At 55.9% G+C, this 17,540-nt stretch overlaps 1 protein-coding gene across 2 annotated transcripts in view; it reads right to left on the minus strand.

The window, feature by feature from the left end:
* Positions 1-17,540, minus strand: part of PDE2A (phosphodiesterase 2A) — a 380,823-nt gene that overhangs the window by 44,394 nt on the left and 318,889 nt on the right. For both annotated transcript variants that reach the window (XM_032792466.2, XM_032792477.2), the window contains 3 exons: positions 6,727-6,886; positions 5,813-5,865; positions 26-100 (listed from right to left, as the gene is read on the minus strand). In XM_032792466.2, the coding sequence (XP_032648357.1) occupies positions 26-100; positions 5,813-5,865; positions 6,727-6,886 (288 nt within the window). The remainder of the gene's footprint in view (positions 1-25; positions 101-5,812; positions 5,866-6,726; positions 6,887-17,540) is intronic.

Below are 17,540 nucleotides of genomic sequence, written 5' to 3' on the forward strand. Positions count from 1 at the left end.
CGCCTGGGGCTGCGGTACCACCCACCTGGCAGAAGAGCTGGTGGTTATCTTCCGAGACCAGCAGGAGGCAGCAGCAGGGGGACTGGGTCTCCTGCTTCAGCTGGGGAAGAGAGAGAGAGATGGAGGCAGTGGTTAGACCCTATTTCGAGAGACCCTATTTAGAGCAGGAAGGGGCAACGCTCTCCAGCGCAGGCAGGAGGCCCTGGGACACACCTGCCAGCCTGTTCTGCTGAGTTCTGCAGCCCAAATGTTGCGTAGCTTAGCTCAGCCAGGCTGTTTGATGGGGGCCCATCACTCTCACCACCACCTAGCACTTGTACTTACAAAGGTGAAGCATCATCCTCCCCAGGCTATGGGTGGGAAACTGAGGCACAGCACTCTAAGTGACTTGCCCACTGTCACACAGGGAGCCAGTGGCAGAGGGAGGATGAGAACCCAGGAATCCTGGCTCTCAAAAAGTGCTACAGCTGGCTGCAGAACGAGCTCCAGGCAGAGTGACGAGTAATAGGAGCTAAAGGGGCCTAGGAAAGCAGAGGAAGGATTAAACCTTTGTTTGAGATTTAGAGCTTGGACTGAAGAGACACTGGGCTCCCCAGATAGAGGGAAACCATCACTTCCAATGGTCAGAGCCCAGCGGCACCTCTCTAGGGTGGCTGGGGGAGCACGTCCAGCACCACCATGCTCGCCCGCACCCCAAAGCCCCCTTCCTACCAACACAAGCTCCTCCCCAGGCCCCTGTGCCAACATAAGCCAGCTGAAAGATGTACTTGTCGAAGAAGACTCCAGAGGGCACAGCCGGGAGACCCAATTCTCTGCTTAACGACAGGGATGGTTTTAGCCCCATATACTCAGTCACTTTCGCCCTGGCTCGTCTCAGGTTAGCTTGATTTGGGGAGCGCAGAGGCACGAGCTAAACCAACAGAACCAACCTGACACAGGGGACAAGACCCAGCTTCCTCCGAGGCACTTCCCCTCCTGACCCATCAGCCAAGACCCCTGGGTGCCGAGGGACAGTTTGCCAGAGCCAGGGCTGTGTGCAGAGCTCAAGGTCTGACCCACTCACAAGAGGAGAGGGTTGGAGCCCAGATTTGCATCTCTGGGCTTTGTCCAGCCCCAGGGATTGTGCTCACTAGAATGAGGGTTGACCTGTTGGCCGCTGGGACAGAGACAATTTTTTTCAGTGCTTGTATTCCTGTTGCTCCTCTCTAAGGTGGCACCGCCCGCACCTCAGTGCCCACCTTCCCACCGACACAAGCTCCTCCCCGATGCCCATGCCAACCCAAACTCCACCCCCAGGGCCAACTCAAGCCCAGGGTAAGCAGCCGCCACCCTATGGAGGGTGATGGCAGGACTTGAACCTCCTTCTCTACCCTTCTTAATCTAGTGCTGGTGAGAGATGCCCAACTGAGAGCCCTGGGGATCACCCACAGGAGCAGGGCACAGCATGGGCACTACTGATGCATCCAAATTCCAGGGCATAGAGGAGAGCTCAGCCTCCCTGCACCTCCTGTCTTTGGGGTCTCTGCTCATGGAGGGCCCTGGGCAGGAGATCCTGTGGGTGGAGCCCGCCTGTGTGGACAGTCATTATTATTAGGGGTACTACAGGAGCACCGAGGCCTCCAACTCCGATCTGAGTCCCACTGCGCCAGGTGCTGGACAGACACATAGTGGGAGACACAGTCCTCGCCCCAAAGACCCTGCAATCTAAAGAGACACGCAGACACAGTGTGAGAGGGGAAAATGAGGCATAGGGGAGGGGATGTGACTTTGCCAAGGTCACTCAGCAGCTGAGTAGGGAGCAGGTCTCCTGACTTCCAGTCCAGTGCTTTGCCCACTAGACCTCACTACCACCACTCAAGTAGGGTGACCAGATGTCCCAATTTTATAGTAACAGTCCCGATACCCGCTACCCCTTGTCCCGATTTTTCACACTTGCTATCTTGTCACCCTACACTCAAGCCCTGACTGTTCCAGGTTCCCACCTAACACTCTGGAAGCCCAGCTGGGTCTGTCGGCTGGCCCAGCCTTCCCAGCTCTGGTTTCAATCTCCCTGCCAATCCAGCAGCAAACACGCGCCAGCAGTCTGTGAGAGAACAAATCGCCGGCCTGCTACTTTTTCAGTGCTGACCGAATCAGGCAGGGCTCCAGCTACACAGACTTGTTCCCTGGTGCCTGCAAGCTTATCTGCCTGGGTATAATTATCCCACTTTAACGCCCACATGGGCGCTTGGAGCCTTTTTCCCGTTTGGCTTTTGGATCCATGTTTAATAACATACGCCAGCCATGACCTCACCGCACTAGCTAATCCTCGTGAGCTCCTGTTCTCCCTATTCTACACCTGGGGAAACTGAGGCACGGGGCATTTACTTGGCCAGGAATGAGAACCCAGGAATCCTGATGCTCCCAAACCCTGCTCTAACCCCTAGGCTGCTCTCCCTCCCAGAGCAATGGATAGAATGCACAAATCTCCCTTCCCAACACCCTCTGCTCTAATCCTTAGCTACCACGCCCTCCCTCTCACAATTTCTCATTGTTATCATACTAAGCTTCCCTTTCCCTGGCACGTTCCTCCCCCTTTTTCCTTCTGTCTGATCACAGCCTGGCTTAGCCGGCCAAAACTGTATTTTGCAACGTGCCTTGCAAGCCCATGACCAGAAAGAGGCAGCTAAAAGCAATGCCCCAGAGCACGACGCTGGGCCAAGTCTGCCAGGTCTTGGCGTGGCGGATACGACTGTGTGCCAAGCCCTGTGCTTTTCCAGCAACGAAAGGCACCCCCCCACAAGGCAGAAGCTGCATTTTCCCCCCGTGCTGTTCTTTTCTCTCCTCCTTTAGTCTGTGTTTGTGTCATTGTGTCTCCTAGGAAATGGGATCTAACTTGCTTAACTATCACCACCATCCCTGAGACCGTCAAACAGGGGTTCCTCCTAACACCTTGCTCCAGCTAAAGGGAACAAGGGACGAGGGACGGTGTTCAAGCGACACAGCCTGCCCCAGGGCGTGCGGAGACAGGAATCGGTTACGATTGCGAGGGAAGAGACTGGCACGTGCTGTCCTAAGGCAGCCCCTGCGGTAAATCACGGCCCAGCCTGGCCTTTCACCACCTGCTCCGCTCCCTCCCTGGCCCCCATGGCGCACGCAGAGCCATCTGGCCTGCTTCTTTCATTCAAGCCCAGAAGCCGTTTGTACGTTGAACTCTCATAGCAGTGATTAGCATCTGCAATATGGATACAGCCCTTCCTATCCCAGATAGGTGCCAGACACCACAGGAATGCAGCTGCCTCTGGGGCACAGCCTAGCCACTGTTAAACAGCTCACAGGAACACCATGTAATGGTTGCTAGGCACGGTAAAGGGCCTCACATCCCCTGAGGGAATTTAGGGGACCAGGGCATGGTTATCTGAGCTGGATAGGATCATGAATAACCAGGGGTGATTGGGACCTCAGTATTATCTTCGGCGTCGTTAGCACCCTGATGGGTCCTAGCACCAAGCTGGCTCCCTGAACCCAACTTGGCTCCCGCATCACAGCCAGGTCCCCGCATCCAACCCAGATCTCTTCCCCGGACCCTGTGCCAGCTCCCTGTACCCAACATGTCCCCCTCCAGATACCATACTTCCCCCCTGGAAACCATGTCTGGTCCCCATACCCAACCCGGCTCCCCCTGCCGCCACGCCTGGTCCCTGTATCCAACCCGGCACCCCCTGCCCACCGCTCCCGGTCCCCATACCCAGCCTGGCTCCCCCTGCCCACCTCCCCAGTCCCCGTACCCAAGCCGGCACCCCCTGCCCACCACGCCAGTCCCCGTACCCAACCTGGCTCCCCCTGCCGCCGCACCTGGTCCCCGTATCCAACCCGGCTCCTCCTGCCCACCACCTTGTTCCCCGTATCCAACCTGGCTCCCCCTGCCGCAGCACCTGGTCCCCGTATCCAACCCGGCACCCCCTGCCCACCGCTCCAGGTCCCTGTATCCAACCCGGCACCCCCTGTCCACCGCCCCGGTCCCCATATCCAACCCGGCTCCCCCTGCCCACCATGCACCAGGTCCCCGTACCCAATCCGGCTCCTCCTGCCTACCGCGCCAGATCCCCGTACCCAACCCAGCACCCCCTGCCCACCGTCCTGGTCCCCGTATCCAACCCAGCACCCCCTGCCGCCGCACCTGATCCCTGTATCCAACCCAGCACCCCCTGCCCACCGCCCCAGTCCCCATACCCAGCCCGGTTCTCCCTGCCCGCTGCCCCGGTCCCCATACCCAGCCCGGTTCCCTCTGCCCACTGCCCCGGTCCCCGTATCCAACCCGGCACCCCCTGCCTACCGCCCCAGTCCCCGTACCCAACCCGGCTCCCCCTGCCGCCGCACCTGGTCCCTGTATCCAACCTGGCACCCCCTGCCGCCGCACCTGGTCCCCGTATCCAGCCCGGCACCCCCTGCCCACCGCTCCAGGTCCCCGTATCCAACCCGGCACCCCCTGCCCACCGCGCCTGGTCCCCTTACCCAGCCCGGTTCCCCCTGCCCGCCGCCCCAGTCCCCATACCCAGCCCGGCTCCCCCTGCCTGCCGCGCCAGGCCCCTGTACCCAATCCAGCTCCCCCTGCCCGCCGCGCCAGGCCCCCGTACCCAGTTCGGCTCCCCCTGCCCACCGCCCCGGTCCCCGTACCTAGCCCGACTCCCCCTGCCCGCCAGGCCTGGTCCCTATATCCAACCCGGCTCCCCCTGCCCACCATGCCCTGTCCCCGTACCTAGCCCGGCTCCCTCTGCCCACTGCTCGGTCCCCGTACCCAGCCCAACTCCCCCTGCCCACCGTGCCTGGTCTCCACACCCAGCCCAGCTCCCCCTGCCCACCATGCCCTGTCCCCGTACCCAGCCCGGCTCCCCCTGCCCGCCACACCCAGGCCCCGTATCCAGCCCGGCTCCCCCTGCCCACCACGCCTGGTCCCCGTACCCAGCCCGGCTCCCCCTACCCACCATGCTAGGTCCCTGTTCCCAACTCTTTGCCCTCAAGCATTGCGCCAGCTCCACATACCTAACCCAGCATCCCCCCAACGCTGTGCCAGGTCCCCAGAAACAACAAAGCACCTCCCTGCCGTCACTGTGCAAGGCCCCTATACCCAAACCAGCGGCCCCCAACATCATGTCTAATGCTCTGCTCTATGAACCGCCAGCGCTCCCGCCTCCAGCTGTACCCGGACTGACCCCACCTGATAGCTTGTGAGATCTCACTAAGCCACCCCCTGAGGTAGGACAGCTGCAGGCTACTGGCAGTGTTCTAGCAACACCTTAAACTATATGGACAAGCTGCTGAACCTGCCCAAATGTGACCTAAATCCTTCTAGGAGAAGGGGGACGTGTGAGCTGCCCCCTCCGAGTTAGCGCAGCAAGTTGTTGTTCACTCTGAAGCCTAGTGATGACACTTTGGACATTGGTCAAGAGGTTGCTTTGCAATCAAAAGTGTGAGAACAGGGACTGAGGGGTGTTAAATTAAACAAAGCTGCTGGGTCTGGGCGGGGCACTCAACCCAACCCCTTTGCTAGGGCAATGAGCGCACCCCATCTCTTCCTGTTCATTCTGCCGTTCTGCGAACCTCCCCGCTCTGTCCAGCCCTGCAGAGGGCAGCTGTGTGCAAGACGCTCTGCAGGGAGCAGCTAACATCTGCACGATGCTAGGAACACTCCGGCAAAGCTCAGTAATACGCTCTGCTGAGCAGCTGAGGTCACTAGCAAGGCTGCCCTGGGTTTCCCTGCAAGGCAGATAGGGCAGAACGTTCCCTTCCCAGGAGGTCAGTGACGGCCACAGCAAAGCACCCAGGTACTTACATAGTTAATGACCTTGAGCTGGAGCGAGGCCGCGTCAAGGTCGTACAGCTCCCCTGCAAGAGCAACAAATGAGAGCGTTAGCCGGTGTGATGGGCTGGTGGGAGGGAAAGCCAGGTAGCACCACTAGCTAACCCAGCTGGAACCAGCTCACCGGGCTGGGCACCGGGAGGAATCAGTGCTTCCAGAAACTCCTGCCCCGTAACGATCTTGCTGGTGACTCCCCCTCCCCGCCCCTGTCCCCTCCGCCATTCGTCTTCCACCAGTCAGAGGATGGTCAGTTCTCGCCATTCCTGCTCTCTGTGGCGTGGTGGGAGCTGCCAGGCAGAGTCAGGCCATTGGCTGATGACCTCAGAGAGCCGGGTGTTGATTCGTTCATTCCTCTGCCCCGGGAGGCAGCTCAGTGTCAGGAGCCCGTTTACATATGGGGAAACCGAGGCACTGAGTGAGGCAAGAACGAGCCCACTGGCTTCCAGCCCCAGGGACAGAGCCAGGAATCAGGGCCCAGTACCCGCCTCCTTTCACATAAACATCCAAATGCAGCTGGATGGGGCCTTGGAATCCAGCAGCCTGGGCTCCAATCACCGGACAAATGTCCATGGGGGAAGTGTCTCTGCAGGGCGGGAGGATCCTCGAGGGCCGAGACTGCATCCGTCCAACCCCCCAACCCGCACAGTGCTCAGTACCACCCAGGGGCTGGGCTCAGGGCAGCTGGGCCTGGCTGGCCCCAGGTCCCGTCCACCATAGCGACTCCTCCAGGCCCATCTATGGCTCCACAGTTCCTGGATGCAGCATGGGCCATGTGCCAATGGCAACGACCCCACACGTGGGCGCCGGCGGCACTAGAGAAGGGGGCCTCCCTGCGCTGCCAGGCGGCCCCTCTCAGGCTGGGAAGAGCCGCCCGCCCCCCGCCTTACCGCACAGCTGCAGTATCTTGCAGTCCAGGTCACTGTAGCCGCTGTGCGTTGCCCTCTCGGTCTTGGCCAGGGAATTCTGAGACGAGCTGGTGGACAGACTGACCTGGGGCCAGGGCTGCAGTTTCTGGAGGGTTTGGACACGCCGGTAAGCCACCAGGATCTGCAAGGCACAAGCAGGTGAGGGGTGAAAGGGATCAGTGGGGCGGGGGGAGGGGGGAAGGGGCTGTTCCCATTTCTCTTGTAACCCTGCCCCCTTCCCATCCATTAGGGGCTTGTTCCGTGCACCACTCATTGGGCATGGCTGCTTACAGACAGAGCTTGGGTCAGGCAGGTCTCTTTCCTAGCCACGAGGACGGCTAACGAGAACAGCTTCAAGCCTCAAAGACCATGTAAACCTTCCCCCCTCTGCACATGGCCCAGTTCCCACGCGCACATCCAAGTGGCCTGCATACGGCCACACCCTCGTTCCAGGCCCCCAGCCTACGACCAGCTCCTGGGGGAACTTTAGGGTCTCAGTCCGGGGGTGATGGAAAGAGGAGGGAGCTAGAGCCTGGGGGACAGTCTGGATCAGGAAAGGGATGGACTCCACCATCCCGAGGAGAGCCAGGCATCTGGCACAGAAAGTTAATCAGCTTTTGGGGAACCGGGAGCTGACAGATGCTGTGTTTGTGGATACCGAGATGAGAGGCACATTAGAACTATAGTGGCCTAGACAAGATTAGATACTGAGAAGTGAATTCACCTTGCCAGGTAAATCTGTGCCACTGGGGCTGAGAATTAAACCCAGTATGAGAAAATAGCCCAAGAAAACAAAGAAAGTTTCCTTAATGTTTTTGACTATTGTCCCTTTTAAATCATAAGACAAGACAGTCGTCTCCTTCCTTAAATCGCTGTTGTAATACATCCACAGTTATTATTTTTTGTATTAAAGAAGCACCTAGAATCCCCAACCAAAACCAGACCCTTATTGTAACACACACGCACACAGAGAACGAGATATGGTCTTACACACTGTGATGGGGCAAGGCCAGATGGCTACAGTAAAGTACTGAGGAACAGGTACGTAAGCCCCAGGCTAACCAAATCCCTAGTACCACGGTAACCAAATGGCAGTTGCTCCAGGTTAATCAAGACACCTGGAGCCAATTAAGATCTTTCTAGAAGGCAGTGGAGATAGCTACATTGATTGGGTCACCTGAAGCCAATCAAGGGCTGGCTAGAACTAGCTAAAAGCCTCCCAGTTAGTGAGTGAGAGTCACAAGGAGCTGAGAGTGAGAGGCTGTGCTGCTGGAGGATTGAGGAGGACAAGCATTATCAGACATCACTCCTGTGGTGAGGATAAAGAAGGTGTTTGGAGGAGACCATGGGGAAGTAGCCCAGGGAGTTGTAGCTGTCATGCAACTGTTACAGGAGGCACTATAGACAGCTGTGATCCACAGGGCCCTGGGCTGGAACCCGGAGTAGAGGGCGGGTCCGGGTTTCCCCCAAACCTCCCAACTCCTGATCAGACACAGGAGGAGCTGACCCAGACTGTGGGTTCCACCAGAGGGGAAGATCTCTGAGGTGACCAAATCCACCAATAAGCGCAGGACCCACCAAGGTAGAGGAGGAACTTTGTCACAACACACACACACACACAGAGCGAGATACGGTCTTACACATACGCACACAGAGCGAGATACGGTCTTACGCACACACACACTGAGTGAGACATTGTCTTTTACAGACACACGCTGAGCGAAACATGGTGTTTTACACACACACAGAATGAGATATGGTGTTTTACACACATACACGTGCACACACACACAGAGCGAGACATGGTCTTTTACACACACAGAGCAAGACCTGGTGTTTTACACACACAAACACACACAGAACGCGAGACATGGTGTTTTATACATGTACACACATACACACAGGGTGAGATATGGTGTTTCTCACACACACACACACACACACACACACACACACACACACACACACACACACACACACACACACACACACACACACACACACACACACAGAGAGATATGTGAACACACAAGAGTGTGAAATATAATATGTTAAGAAAAGAAAATGTATATGTATCTATTTGTCTGAAAATATGAAAAGTTCTAANAGAACCACAAAAGAGAAGGTTTATTCCCCTCTCTTTCCCAGAGCTCACATTCTCCCTTCTCCTCTTTCTCCACCTCCCTTTGCTCTCCGCTGGTGCATCCTGGGAATTGTTGCTCCTGGACTCAAAGCTCCAGGAACCTCTAGAAACCGACTTACAAACTAGGGTATCAATCTGCTCCAAGCCAGATACAAGGCCCCCTTCCCCTGCAGAACAACCATTGTCAGACTTCAAACCATCATTTCCAACCTGTTACTTGAGTCCAGCAACCAAGTTTTCCAGTCTTTCAGGCAGTCTCCTTTGTCTCACACGCCTCCTAGTACACAGAGAGACAGGACCAAGACCAGGCAATCGAGCAATTCCCAAATGCTATAGATTGTCCATCATCACTATCGGTGTCATCGGTGTTCTCTGGGCCAGGGTGGAAATCAGCATCCTCTTCTCCAGCGGCTGGCGGGTGAGCTGCCAACAACCTTGAAATGGTGTGTTTCTTTCCATCCATTAATCCATCCGAATCTGCTCATGGGTCTGTCATCTGCAAAGGACACGGACGTCCTGAACGCTCTTCTTCTGCCTCTGAATGGCAGCTTCACACAAACGAAATCTCCAGTTTGAAACTCATGAGGTTTAGCACCGTTCTTCCGCGCTCCGTACTGCCTGTACTTCTCCTGTGTGCTCTTAACACCTTTGCGACTAGCTGTGGGAGGATTTGGTTGACAAAAGAGAACACACAAGCCCTGGACAGGTAGGAAGTCATGCATTGGTCTTGCATCCTCTTAACAGTTCAAAGGGTGGATACTCCTAGTGGGGCATGGACAAACGTTAGGAGGGCATGGCGAGGCCCGGGGCAGCTCCATCGGGGGGCTAGGAGGGAGTGCCACCCAGCCCCGCTCCGCTCCTAGCTTTGCTCCGGTCCTGCCCCCAGATGCAGCCTGGGTGCCCAGCCCCGTGCCCAGCCCCACCCCCACCCACTTTCCCGACCATGGCCCAGTTGCGGCTCCGCACCAGGCTCCAGCCCCGCTCCAAGCCCCCAGTCTTCTTCCCTGGCTGAAGCTCCATTCCTGGCCCCAACCCCTGACCCGCCTCACATCTGCAGCCTCAGCCTCGGTCCCCTTCCCCTGTCTGCATTCTCCCCCACCCCGGGAGCCACGGCCCCGCTCTCAGCTCAGGGTGTGTGCGTGTGGACAAGTGTAAGGGGCGGGGGTGACGCTGAAAATTTGGGAACCACTGGTATAAAGAAACCATGTTGTGCTCAATACCGTTGCTACAGAGGTGGTGTTGCATTTCAGCAGAAGTCAACTGCATTCCATTGTCAGTTACAACTCCTTGGTGAAACTGATGACATGAACTTAATCGCTATTTCAGAGGTCAGCTTTCTGGTGAATGGAACTTCCAGCCATGTTGAATGATAGTTTACAGGACTACGAGAAACCTTTGTGTACCAGACTGATCTTCATATGGTTCCATGACGTCAAGAGTCAGCTTCTCCCATGGACAGTTGGAATAGTCAACTGGGGTGAGAGGGATGTTGAAGATTTTCCGTGACTCACAAGCTAGGCAATCCTGGATTATTTCCTCAACCTGTTTGTCCATCACTGGCCACCAGAAGTCTTGTCACCATTGTTGGTTCGACTCCTTCCCAGATGTCCTTCATGTGCCAAATGAAGCAATTGTTCTCTCAGAAGTGTAGGCACAAGAAAATGGGTCAAGTCTCAACTTCCATTCATTTACAAGGGACAGCGCACGTGATACGTGTCTATATGGTTGCAAGTGTTCTGGAGTAATCGTCTTATAAATGCATCCATTGACTAGGTAACTCTTTAGCTCCTAAAGTGTGTTGTCCTCTCTCATGGCTGTTGCCCTCTGACACTGATCATTCCTGGAGTTGTAGGTGAGATTAGTGCATCTGCTTTCTCTGTTGCACCCTCATGATAAGGGCAGGTGAGAGAAACATTCTGCAGTGGAGTTCTTGGCTCCTGGAAGACACACTGTCTGGAAATCAAAGTCCATTAGTTAGGTGGCCCATTTGGCAATTCTTAGAGCTGTTCAACCGGAACCTTGCATGGGGAGTAAAGCTGAAAGAGATTTGTGATCAGATATTCAGACAAATTTCCAACCCCACAGGTAGGTTCTGAAATGTCTTCCTGCCCAGAAACATGCCAGAGCTTCTTGCTCGATGACGGCATACGATTCTTCTGGATCAGTCAGGGCTCTGCAGTCGTGACTTCTCATCCATTTTTTAGCTGAGTCAAGACAGTACCAAGAACTCACAAGCACCTGTTATGACAATCGTTTGCTTCTAAGAGCCAGACTGAGGGAAATTGCATGATTTATCTTGTTAAGGTTGTTCTTGCACTCTCCATCCCATTCAAACTTCACATCCTTTTCCAGGAGATGGTGCAAAGGAACTACTTTCACAGCAAATTGCTGTACAGTACAAAATGTGAACAGTATTCACACAGTCCCAAGAAGGAGCAACTTTTGTCCTTGATTTTAGGCTCTGGTGCATCACAAATGGCTTTCACCAAGTTTGTTTTGGGTTGTATGTTGTTCCAAGAGATAGTATGTCCTGTATATATCCCTGAGTCAGTACGGAACTGACATTTCTTCTTGCTGATGGTAAGTCCATGTCTTTGAAGTTTTTCTAGAATCCCTTTTAGGAGGACATCATGTTCAGATTCATCTTTCAATGTCATCTAGGAAGTAAGTACCATCCTTTCTCTCTCCAAAAATGCCACACATTCTCTGGAATACAGTCGCTGCAGAGGCGAACCCAAATGGCATCCATTGGAATTGAAAAGAACCTCATGGAGTGACAAATCAAGGGTCATAAAGACTCATGCCTCCTTCAAGGTGTGCGGTGTTTCACTGATGTTGGGAAGAGCATGACAATCCATGACAACGTTGGAGTTTAGATCTCTCAAGTCCACACACATACAGACGGCACCATGAGGCTTACTGGTGAGAACAACAGGATAAAGAAACCCGTTCTGATTAATCAACTGATTAAATGATACTTGCTTTGCATGGTTTCAGAATCTCCTCCTTGAGCAGTTGTCTCCATGCAATTGGTACGTTTAGCACTTTATCTTGCACAGGCACCATACTGTTTTTTGGCTGGATCTTGTGCTTGTTCTAACATCTGTGGTATCAGTGAAAACTACTGGAAAGTCAGAGACGATTCCTGGTTGTGGCCTATCCTCAGTTTACAGGGCAGATTCTGTGCTGCTGGGATCTAATATCCTCTGAAGATCCTTTTGATGATTCCCTCCTAAAACAGAAACTCCCTTTTGGGCTTCATAGCTTTTCCCTTGGACATTCCAGCCTTTGCATAAACTAGCCATTGATGGGGATGGGAGATCCACCACACTCTCTGGGATAGATGTCAGGAGGCTGCAACTGAGGTTGGGAGCCGACAAATACAGCAGAACCTCAAAGATATGAACACTAGAGTTATGGACTGACTGATCAACTGGACACCAAGTGAAACTGGAAGTAATCAATCAGGCAGAAGGAGAGACAAAAAAAATAGCAAATACTGTACTGTGCCTGTATTGCATATTAAAGGTAAGCACATCTGGGCTGATGGTCCCCACCCCCACGCATGGGACAGCCTCTTGCAGCATGAGGCTGGGCCTGTCCGCTCAAGGCAGCCGGAGCCAGCAGAGCAGGAGCAGTGCTGGGGTCTGCGCTGCTTTCGCATCTCCCCCACGCCCAGGCCTGGAGGGGGACATGCTATTTTCAAACATACACACACACACACACACACCAGGAGGGGAATAAGCTTGCAAAGTCTTGCTGGCACTGAGTAGGGAGTTCCGCTGCTGTTGAAGCCTGGCCTGGAGTATCAGCTGCTGGATCCGGAGCCTGAACTGTGCTTTGTTCAGAGTTATGAACATTGCAGAGTTCCGGCCAACCTCCATTCCTGCGGTGTCCGTAACGCTGAGGCTCGACTGTGGCACGGCGGAGAACTGGTTGGCAATTATAGTACAAGGCGGGTGAACCAGAATCCGCTAACGTTCCTGACTCCTGGCCCTCGACTCACCTTTTGCCGTGATGGGGGTGATCTTCTGTCTCTGTGGGGATTCAGTTTGCCACCATCCTCATCTGTGGCAACTCCAGAAACAATATGGACGGCAGACTTACAGACTTCAGCCAAGCGTCCTTCTGCATCGCACACTGATTTCTTGGCAGGGCCCACTTAAATGTCTGCCTTGTCTCCAGGGTCACCGCATCTGTGGCGCAGGTGTCAGTGTGGTGTGTGGGAGGGTAAAAGCACCATGGAGGTAGACATAGGTACAGGTGCCAGCTTTCTCCTTTCCCCAGGGGTGCTCAACCCCCACTCCCCCCTTCCCCTAAGGTCCCAACCCCACCTCATCTTTTCCCGCTCCCATCCTGCCTCTTTCCATCCTGTTCTGCCCCCTTCCTGGAGTGCGCCACACCCTCACTCCTTCCCACCCCCAGCGCCTCCTGCATGCCACTGAACAGCTGATCTGCGGCAGGCAGGAGGCGCTGGGGGGAGAGGAGGGAGCTGATTTGCGGGGCTGCCAGTGGGTGCTTCAGCCCCAGAGCACCCCCAGAGCCGGTGCCTATGGACTTAGGAGCTTTGCAGGTTGTAGTCTTGTATTGGACTGCATTCCCCTGCGCAGGCTGGGAGACAACCAGTGCCGCAGATGGTGACACAGCACCATGGATGGTGCTTTCCACCCGTCGGGTGGTTTCTCGGGTTTTCTCCAAGACAAAGGCTTTTTATCATGAGGAGTCATTCAGGATCCTTGGAACCGGTCATCTCCCTGACAGTCTGACCCCTGATCATTTCATCTGTGTCACGGAGTCCCTGGGCGATGCTCTGGAACTGCTCCCCACAAAGCCAGGCAGGACTTTGGGAGCCTCCTCTCCCTCGGAGCAGACTTGTTCAGGGCAAGAAGCTCACACGTCTTCACCTCCTGGGTCTCTCCTTGGAGCATTCAGCATCCTCTGCCCCTCCGTGCGCTTCCCACAGCGAGCCCACCCAGGCGGGGTCCTGGGGAAGCCCACAAGGGTTCTGCACCCCCCACTTTGCAGGTCAGACGGGGAACTTCCAGCCACGCAAAACAGAGGGTTTTTCGATTGAACAGGGAACAGGGTCTTAAAAAACAGAGCCTTGAGGGATACAGCGAACCAGGGGAAAACCCCTCGGCCGGTCCTATTCTGGGGCAAGTGAGCCAGACCCCTAGGTCTTGACACTCACTCCCTATTCCCCAGGTAGCTCCAGGACTAACCAAACTCCCTTGCCCAGCCCCTCCTACTTCTGCTCAGCTCCTTTTCCCCGGGGGCCAGGGGGGGGTCACCTGATTTCCCTTTGTTCTTTCAACACCTGCAGTGGCACCGTTTGCAGGAGGAGGGGCCCAGGCCCAATCAGTTGGGCTAGATAACAGAGTTTGCCAGGCATTAGGTGCACTGGCCTTATTGCTCTCCAAGGAATACTTAAGACTGCCTTAGGGGCACTGAGGGGCACCCAAAAAAAACCCAGTATTTCAAGGAGCAACATAGGGAACAGTTCCCCAGTTCGTTCACATCTCCTCCCCCCTTCGAGGGACCGAAACTGAGCCAGCAACTTCAGGCCAGTGAACCTGCGGGAAAGGTTGAACCACCAAACGTTTCCCATGGATGCCCACATCTCTTCCGATTCCCTGTGTTGTGGAGTTACACCAGGGGCCCCTTCCCATTTTGTGCCCCTCTCCTTGGCTTGAGTGTGCTTGGAAATGGCACTTGCAGGGCCGGCACTGGGGAAGGTTATGGCGGCCTGTACCGCTTTGCCACCCTCCAATACTCACCTGGGGTTTAAATACTGGGGACAGGGTTCTTCTTCCCAGCACTCTATGGGGGCTGCGAATTTCGGGGCTCTCTTGGTTAAGGAGAGCCCCCATTCTTGGCCCCTTGGCCAGGCTCCTGGGGCCTTGGCCAGCCGCTCCCCAACCCTGTGGGCCCCAGATACAACACCTTCTGCCATCCCCATTCCTTATACTTCCAAACTTTAACCGTCAGTCCCACCTCCGTGAGGCCAGCCCCAGCCCCCTCTTCACCTGGGACCAACCTGGTTCCTCCCAAGGGTCTGGCTAAAGATGCAAACCAATTATCATTGTTCTGCCAGGGCCAAAGTTTCCATCCCCCTTTCTGCGGGTCAGATTCCCCTCCCCAGGCCTAGGCATGTGGTCGCATACCGGCCGGCTGGGGATGTTTTAAAGGACTTTCCGATAGCCCCCAACTAAACCAGATTCAAATCCTGTCTTCCCATGGGGTGGGGCGCGGGACCGTGGGCTGAAAAAACAGCTGGAATCCCATTTCTTAAAGCAGCCTTGTCCCCTTGACCTCTCTCTCCAGGAAATCTGGGGTTGCTTTCCCCAGTGGAACTCTGAGATGGGAACAACCTGATGGGGGCGATTGGGCCCTTAACCTCCAGGGAGAGATTACCACCCAGGGGTCGTTTTCCCCTTCTTCCTCCCAATTCCCCTCCCCCTTTCCGGGTCCCAGGTGTCCCCTAACCTTCTCCCTTTCCCAATCCAGGCAGCTTGAAGATGGGAAGGAACCCTGGTGGATTTTCCTGGGCCACCCACAAGCTGCCTCCCGAGTTCCCCCCAGTCTACTTCCCTTGGGAGCCCATTTTTCCCGTACAGGAATTCCCTTCTCCCGCAGGGGGGACTCTTGGTTCCCTGCAAAAGCCTTTCTGCAAGGGGGGGTGTGCAGCGCGTGGGGGCAGCAAGGTTCCGCTTCAGGCTCCCAAGGAGGGATTCTCTGTGCGCGTCGGTTCTTGGGATTCCAGCTCTGGGGCAGGGGAGGGGAACCTGCTCCCCTCTCACTGGGCTGGGCTGGGTCACAAGCCTCCCTGAGGCCTTGTTTCCCTGGTAGCTCTGGTCCCTGCTGTATAATTCATTTTCCCAGCAGCACGTCTGCCACAAGGCCAAAAACCTGGGTTGCCAAGCATTAACCCTGCCCTTGCCTGGGTGTCCCCCACTCAGCTGGGGGACTTTACAGGCTCCCCCCCCGTGCTCAGCGCTGCCCCTGGGCTGTTTTTCCCAGTGGGGGCAGGCAGCCGAGCTGCTTCTTGCTCTGGGTCTTCAGCATAGAGCCAGCGTTGAGCTCCCCCTTTCCGGTGTTGCAGGGGGGCGGCGGGGAGGCATCTCTCCCTCCCCTCAGTACTGCAGGGGGCTGGTTACAGGGGTAGGCAGGTATCCTGAGCCAGCCGGCCCCTCGGCCAGGCCCGGTATTGCATTTCCCACTGGACCGCATTTTCCATCCAGCCCCAATTGCGTCCCTGGATTTAAATTTCAAAACCCTCGGCATTACAGGAGCAGGGGCCGGGATCCCTGTTCCAAGGGGAGACAAGTCAACCCCCCAAACAGGGCCTCCCCAGCCGATATTCCTGGAAGAACCCCAATGGAACCAGCCAGTCCGACCCTCCTGCGTCTGCACAGAGGATCCCGGGCATTAGGCCAGGGTGAGGGGCTTCACCCCAGGGGAACCTTCACACCAGGTCCCTACAGTCCCTCAGCATTCTGCGGCTGCACCACCCCACAGTCTCCTCTGTCCCAGGGCCTGCCGCTGCAGCGTGTTTCCACTGACCCCTGGAGCACCCCCTATGATCCCCAACTCCACCAATCAACCAGTCCCATGGTGCTGCGGTGCTTTCTCCTGCAAGCTTTCCACCAGCCCTTGCTCGTCTCTCTATGGGTCCTCTCGCTCTCTTCAGTGGCTTTCTGCTTCCAATCCCATCCGTTCTCCGATCCCCCTGATGGGACCCAAATTCGTGAAGATCCTGTCTGGGTTGGGACCGGACTCTCGGGGATGCCTGGCTGCTTGCTCCAGCTGCTCCCAGATCTTCTTGTAGCCCAATTCTGGGGCAGGGAATCTCCCTCAGAGCGGTTCCCTCCTCCTCCAACTGCACGATTGAACTGTTGCCCTTGGTGGAAGCTTCCCCCATGCGGTAACTCTCTTCTTTTGTGCAACCAGGATCATTAATTGTCTTCTTAAGGAGCTGGTGATAAGGGCCATCCTTCACCGTCCCAAGTGGCCTGGGGACTCTCAGGGCCTTTGTGTGCTCTTGCGTTCCCCATGGGTTTCCCAGGGGAAGAAAACCCCTGGTGTTGCCAAGCCCTTCTCGTGATCAAAACCCACCTTCTTTCAAGGGTCGAGCTGCAGACTCCTCCGCCCCTGGAACTTGGTTCCTGCAATCCCCAGGGGAAACCCTGCAACTCAAAAAACCTTCTTCTCCCCCGGGCGAGCGGGCAAGCTCCTCCGCCCCTGAGGACTGCTCGCTTGAATCCTTCAGGGGGGCCTGTTACTCCAACCGTCCTGCTCGCGGTACAGTCACCTCCCAGAGGTTTAACTGCCCCCTGAAAACCGGGGTGTCCTCCTCTCTCCAGACCTTTCAAGCAACGCCCTGGTTTCCTCATTATCCCTCCTTTGTTTTTACTGCTCCCCCAGTCCACTTTACCTGCAGGAATCGCCCATTCCACGGGGTCTGCCAGTATCTCCCCTCCGCTTTGCACCCCAGTTGTCCACGGAGGTCCCCGGGGCGCGATGCTCTGAACTGCTCCCCACCAAAGCCAAGGAGGGACTTTTGGGAGGCCTCCTCTCCCTCGGAGCCAGACTTGTTCCAGGCAAGAAAGCCTCACACGTCTTCACCTCCTGGGTCTCTCCTTGGAGCATTCAG

Source organism: Chelonoidis abingdonii, chromosome 1, assembly GCF_003597395.2.
Source record: "Chelonoidis abingdonii isolate Lonesome George chromosome 1, CheloAbing_2.0, whole genome shotgun sequence".
Taxonomy (NCBI): Eukaryota; Metazoa; Chordata; order Testudines; family Testudinidae; genus Chelonoidis; species Chelonoidis abingdonii.